Source organism: Rattus rattus, chromosome 8 (assembly GCF_011064425.1).
Source record: "Rattus rattus isolate New Zealand chromosome 8, Rrattus_CSIRO_v1, whole genome shotgun sequence".
In the NCBI taxonomy this organism is placed as follows: domain Eukaryota; kingdom Metazoa; phylum Chordata; class Mammalia; order Rodentia; family Muridae; genus Rattus; species Rattus rattus.
Window position 1 is genome coordinate 101,378,064 of NC_046161.1, and position 6,889 is coordinate 101,384,952.

The 6,889-nt window shown below is 47.4% G+C and overlaps 1 protein-coding gene across 1 annotated transcript; it reads left to right on the plus strand.

Moving 5' to 3' along the window:
* Positions 1-370: 370 nt before the first annotated feature.
* Positions 371-5,484, plus strand: LOC116908305 (serine protease 42-like). The gene is made up of 5 exons (XM_032911582.1): positions 371-596; positions 924-1,080; positions 1,377-1,639; positions 3,020-3,180; positions 5,157-5,484. Exons 1-5 carry the CDS (start codon positions 371-373, stop codon positions 5,370-5,372), a joined length of 1,023 nt encoding a protein of 340 aa, XP_032767473.1. The 3' UTR covers positions 5,373-5,484.
* The last annotated feature ends 1,405 nt before the right edge of the window (positions 5,485-6,889 follow it).

A 6,889-nucleotide genomic window follows, 5' to 3' on the forward strand; every position in this document is an offset into this window, starting at 1 on the left:
GCCTACAGAAAGAAGTCTGGTGAATGAATCTCGGTTTGAGGTACATTTTTGGAGACCTAGGGCTTCCTCTCTCATTCCCAGAGTTCTGTCCTTACCAGTTCGTCAGGCTCCGCAGGAAGTAAGGGTCCTGAATTGGGAGGTCTCCATCAAGGATGGCTGTCTCCTCTGGCCCAGGCCAGAGTGTGCTCAGTGTGTCATGAAGTGAGTGAAAGCAAGAAGCCACGACTCGCCACTGATGCGTCCGACTCACTGGCGCCTCCTGCAGCCCTTTGGGGAGCCCGTTTCTCCTGACAGAATCGAGGGTGGCCACGTGAACCTGGAGAACGGGTGCCATCTTACTGGGAGGGGTTGGGGTGACCTACGTGGTGGCATGGCGTCCGGAGGTGGCTCCCTGGGCTTCGTAGCCTGCCTCTTGCTGCTTCAGCCGAAGCCCTGCGAGGCCTGGGCAGCTGCCTCCATACTCTCTACTTCCGGTTTCCTCTCAGGACTCAGTGAATCTCCGGGGGAAAACTCACCGCCACCTACCCCGGTGCACACGTCCAAAGTGGCCTCCCAGGGGTCTACCACCCCCTTTCCTTTCACGAACTTTTCCATAGGTAATTTGGTAAGGGTTGTCTGTGGCAAGGGGAGGACTGTGTCAAGGCCCTGAGGGGAGCTTATGACACCCTGAGTCTGAGAGACGTGGGTGTAGCTCAGGCCACGTTGCGTAGAGTCTGATTGCCTTGCCTGTGGCTTCTCTGAGATATGACTGCCATGGGGCGTGTATGACACGGTAGCCTTGAGGGTATGAAGTGCCTGTGGTGGTCAACAGGACGGACATAGCTTACTTCTTGGCTATCGTTGGGGGCACGTGGTGCTTTCCGTGGAAACGCTAGCATGAAGGGAGGGCCTAATTCTTATGAGTTCTTTTCGTCCTCACTCAGTGTGTGGCCAACCCTTGATGAAAATCATGGGAGGGGTGGATGCGGAAGAGGGAAAGTGGCCCTGGCAGGTGAGCCTTCGGGTCAGACACATGCACGTCTGCGGAGGATCCCTCCTCAACTCCCAATGGGTGCTGACTGCAGCTCATTGCATACACAGGTGAGGAGTGATGGGGAAAGTTCTGGAGGGAAACCCGGCCGTCTAATCTACCTGCCTAACAAAAACATTCCAAAACAAAAGAAGGGGGCAGTCATGCTATGACCATCTTGTTACTAGAAATACTTAGGGTGTCGGCACGGGCAAAACAATTGAGAGATTTTTAATAAAGAGTTTTAGTGACAGAGACAGGAAGGTAGAGAGTAGCAAAAGAGGTTGGTTGGGGCCATGTCGAGAAACGGGGACCAGGTGGAAAGGGTATAGTCATGGCTCATGAGGTAACACATCTTTTCCCACAGCCGAGTCCAGTACAACGTCAAGATGGGCGATCGGAGTGTCTACCGGCAAAATACAAGTCTGGTGATTCCCATCCAGAACATCTTTGTCCACCCTAAGTTCTCAACAACTAACGTTGTCCAAAATGACATTGCCCTTCTCAAGCTCCAACAGCCCGTGAATTTCACCTCTAGCATCCATCCTATTTGTGTCCCTACGGGGACTTTTCATGTGAAAGCGGGAACCAAATGCTGGGTGACAGGATGGGGCAAACCAGATCCAGGTGGTAAGACTTGGTGCTCAGAAGGAAGTTCGGCCTTATTCCTAGAGTAAGAGACAAAAGATGGTGGGGCGGCAGACTCCTTGGCAGACGGGTGGGTGGCAGGCAGCTTGGCAGGAGTCAAGGTAAACATCCGATGACAGCCCAAGAAAGGTCTCTCTCTCTCTCTCTCTCTCTCTCTCTCTCTCTCTCTCTCTCTCTCTCTCTCTCTCTCTCGGGAACTGAGTTGTGTCAAATCTCCTCTAGCAGATTTGTGGGGCAATGTGCTTGAGTGGTTATAGGAATTGCTGTATTCCCCATGGACAAAGGCCAGAGGCGGTGGGATTCTCCTGGGTGGAAATTCACATTTGATTTATTTCACTTGCTGTGCGAGGGTCTATGTACCAAATGCCTGAACTGATACCTGCAGAGAAGAGGGTGTCAGAGCCCCTGGGACTGGAGTTATGAGTTTTGAGTCTCCACACGCTGAGGGATGTGAACCCAGGTCCTCTGCAAGAACAAGTGCCCTTAACTGCTGAGCCATCTCTCCAGCACTTTGGGTGGATTTTTCCTCAGGACACCATGAGCTGATGGCCAGCTTCTCAATGGAAGTACCTGTCTTGGTATTTATGGAGTCCTTGTGCCTAGGGGAATTGGGTGAGCCACACACAGGTCTCTATTGGTATGCTTCTTATCTGTGAGAAGTCACGCGTGGTAACTTTTAGGGTTCTGTCCCTGTGATTCATGTTCTAGAGTGTGAAGAAAATTGGCTGGGTGTGGTGTTACATGCAGGAGTATGGACAGTTTGTGACGAGTCAGGGCTATGTAAAGACCCCATCTCACTGACAAACAAAAAATAAAAGATGCACAGGCTATCCCCTCTCTTAATTTTCACAGGCCATCTCCTCTCTATCACATGGACACCAGTAATGTGTTTGATGGGTTGTCATTTCTTCATCCTCTAAGATTTGGCTTTCCCTTCAGAAATATTACCCTTCTCTCAGTTTTGACCCCTTTTAAGCATGAAATTGAACCCAGGCCCTTGAACATTCTAGTGAAGGGCTCTAGCACTAGGCTATAGTCACAGCCCTTTCTACGTTTTGTTTTGAGACACAGTCTTGCTAAGTTGCCCAAGACAGCCTTGAACTCACACTATAGCTCAGGCAGGCCTTACCCTTGAGATTGTCCTGTCTTGGCCTCCCATAGACTTACAGACTTAGGCCATTAGGCCTGGCTCAATTCTGCCTGTTACTCAATCTTTTCCTATAAGAGTTTTAAGTCTCCATTTCCTCCGTGTCAAATGGGGGACAATATTAATTTTCCTGCCTTTGTCCAGTGGGACTCTTGGGTGTCTGAGGGAGTGCAGTCCATTGGTCAGATTTATACACTGCTGATCTTTTTCATTAGCACCACAAATTCCGACAGAAATTCTCCAGGAGGTGGACCAAAGCATCATCCTTTATGAGGAATGTAATGAGATGTTGAAGAAAATGGCATCGACTTCTAATGATCTTGTCAAGAGAGGCATGGTCTGTGCTTACAAAGAAGGAGGAAAGGATGCTTGCCAGGTCAGTTCGTGGCTCCTTCCTTAGCCTCAGATGTCAAGGCCTGCTTGTTTGCTAACTCTGTTACTCAAGAAAACTCACGGGGAGAGCCCCAACACCCTATGGCTCCAGGAGCTGGCCTCGCCCGATCTTTCTGTGTAGCTCAGGGTAGCCTTGAGCTTGAGATCGGCTTGCATCAAGCGTTGAGATTACAGGGAGACACCACCATGTCCAGCTGGTTTGGTCCTCTCTAAAGAACCTGCATAGGTGGACGTTTGGGGTTCCTGTTTATGTGTTGATGTTGGAGATTGGTAATATAATAATCTTTTGCATTGAGTTCCCCTATGTGGCAGTTCCCACAACGAAGGGACCATGAGCCCTTGTTAACTCAGTTTACCTATACCACAACCTGGCAGCATTAAGCCATAGCTATCAGCCTGCTGTGGAAGTCCAAAGACATGAACTGAAGGTCCTCTTGTGATATCATTTTTAGAGATAGGGAACAGTATGCTCAGGGGATCAGAGATCTGAGCGCACTTCCTGTGTTGTCCAAGTGTGTGGTATATACTTGTAATCCTAGCACTCAAGAGTTTGAGGTAGGAAGATCAAAAGTTCAAGGCCAGACTAGCCTACATAGGTGAGTCTTGGTTATATAGTGAGGTCTTGTCTCCTTTCAGGAATGAGAGGTGAACAGCAATAGACAAGCAGCCCTAGGTTTGTACCCCACACTGGGGTAGAAGATACTGAGGTTTTAAATGTCTGGAGCAATAAGATATAGGGTTGCATGTGGTTAAGTTTCTAGAGTGGCCCAGGCAGACCTGGGAAATGTGGCTGGGTGAACATGGTCAGATTTTCCTTTTAATCAGTGGCTCCCTTGGATGTGTAATTCCAGAACTAATGTCTTCAGAGCACAGAGAAGATGCCATTAAGTTCTAGGGATGCTTGGGTGTGAGGGTCTAGGGCAACCAAGCAATGAGGAAAGCGTGTCTAAGGTCAAATTATCAGTTCACGTGAGGTTAGGGGTTGTAAGAGATACTGAGGAAGCCTATGGTTTGTTTGTTTAATGTGTATGAGTGCACTGTCGCTGTCTTCAGCCACACCAGAAGAGGGCATCAGATCCCATTACAGATGGTTGTGAGCCACCATGTGGTTGCTGGCATTTGAACTTGGGACCCCTGGAAGAGCAGTCAGTGTTCTTAACCACTGAGCCATCTCTCCAGTCCCCTGGAAGACTATTTTTCTTCACTGAAGTGATTGCTAGGGTCTCTGAAGCAGGTTTGGGAGAAGATTATGCATAAATGGGCTCTATAATTCACAAGGATCTTGCTGTAAAGGTTAGGGGAGACCTTGCATTAAAATGCAAGGAGCTGCTACATAGCAATGATATTTAACGGGATTTTAAAAGGGGATTTGTTTTCATTTTCTGTGAGTGAATGGTTTGCCCTCATGTATTTATGTGCGCTGTGTACATGCAGTGCCTGCAAAAGCCAGAAGAGGGCATAGAGCTGGAGTGGCAGGTGATTGTGGGTCACCATGTGGCTGTTCTCAACTAATCCAGGGTCTGCTGCAAAAGGAGCAAGAGCCCTAAACCACGGAGTCATGTCTCCAGCCCCTCGGGAGTGGAGTTCAGAATTTAACACCAGTGTGAGGAAGATAACTTCAGAGCATTAACATTTCCCCATTAACTCTTCAATGGCCCTATGTATACACCCATTTCCAGCTTTTTTGTATCAGCAGAGGCTTGGGTATACCACAGATGCTTCCCCTGCCCCTCTCTCTTTCTGAGATATAGTGTCTTGGTATGCAGTCCAGCAGGCTTGAACTCCCTGAAATCCTCCTGCCTCACCCTCACTAGGGCTGATACTGCAGGCATATGCTACTGCACTTGGCTCCAAGGAGACTGTGTATGAGCCTGTCTCCTGGGTGTCTTCCATTGTAATTAGCCAGACCTAGTGGGGATCAATCCCACTCTCTCCATACGTTTCTTTCTCTTTCTTCAGGGGGATTCTGGAGGCCCGTTGTCCTGTGAATTTGATAACAGATGGGTGCAGATAGGAGTTGTGAGCTGGGGCATTGGCTGTGGTCGCAAAGGACACCCTGGAGTTTATACAGACGTTGCCTTCTACAACAAGTGGCTAATCACCGTGGTGAACCAGACTGCTTGTTTGCATCCAGTGGTCTTCCTCATCTTACTGCTGTGTTTGCTGACCTTGTGACATCCTTCGGACATGGTGATGGCTCATCTCATTCCCATCCTCTCTCGGAGCCCCTCTCGACTGACCTTCCCAATACCCTTTCTTCAAATCCTATTTGAGGATCCCTTGCCCCAGGGAGAGCCACAGTGAAATAAGCAGGGGATCTGAGAGACTTCAAAGTGTTCTGCCTGGTGATCTGGTTGCCATCCTTGGCCTCACGCCTCCTGAGCTGTGCTCTGCCTGGCAGTAATGAAGGTTAGTCAGTTCCAGTTGGAAGGCAAACTGGTCTGCCAGTTAAAAGACAGTGACCTGGGCAAGGATATCATCAGGGGTGGGGCAAGTGCTAGACCTGGCTGTGGTTTCAGGGCTCTTACCTCAGACTCTGTCATACTAGAGCTAGCTTGGTGATGACAGAGAGAGAGAGAGAGAGAGAGAGAGAGAGAGAGAGAGAGAGAGAGGACCCTAAGTGTCTTAACTGTGTCCTAACTATAGTTGTTTTCTCTATACGTCTATACCTATGATTTTGTGAAGTTACATTTCTTATAGAATGTAATTTGCAACCATGTTCAAAGATAAAGTGAAACTGGAAAAATGATTAAGAAACCATGCGAGCAGATTTCCTTATTTCTCCTAGAGAATTTCCTTTTATAAGTAAAACTAAGGGGGCCTATGAAGTATCCTACCCTGTTCAGGCCTAACGGCAAGAGGACAGTTAGGAATGCTAAACTCAAAGGCCCCATGCTCTGGCCTGAACAAGTATGGTGTACTTGTAACTTTTCTTTTTCCTTTTTCCAGACAGGGTTTCTCTGTGTAGCCCTACATGTCTTGGAGCTCACTCTGTAGACCAGGCTGCCCTCGAACTCACAGAGATCTGCCTGCCTCTGCCTCCAGTGCTGGGATCAAAGGAGTGTGTCACCATTGCCTGGCTGCACTTACAGCTTTTAACACTCATTTGTGGCATCTCTAAGAAAAGCAAAGTTTTCTCTGCACTCTTGGTTTCAGCAGCTCTGTTGAGAACATTTTTCTTCCAGCCAGCAGTAAACACAAACTAGGTCCTAGAATGATTATGATTTCTTCTTCTTCTTCTTCTTCTTCTTCTTCTTCTTCTTCTTCTTCTTCTTCTTCTTCTTCTTCTTCTTCTTCTTCTTCTTCTTCTTCTTTCTCTTCCTCCTCCTCTTCCTCCTCCTCCTCCTCTTCTTCTCTTGTCACAGTAAATAATTTTTCATCCTCCCTCACTAGGGATCATTTGCATATTCTCTTTTTAAAGTTCTTTTTTTTGCTATTTTTAATCCAGATAATTTTTATTGCTGATTTTTAAAATTATCCTTCACATATTCTGATAAGATTATTAAATCTAAGAGTTGGTTTGCTTTTAACTGGAGGTTGTGAAGAATTTTCTGTATTATTTCCCCCAGAAAAAGTGTTTCTAGTTTTAGCGTTGACACTCATATCTGTGATCAACAAATTAATTTTTGTTCATGGTGTATGGTGGAGATCAGAGTTTGTATTTCGATGCCTTTCACGTTTATTAAATTGTT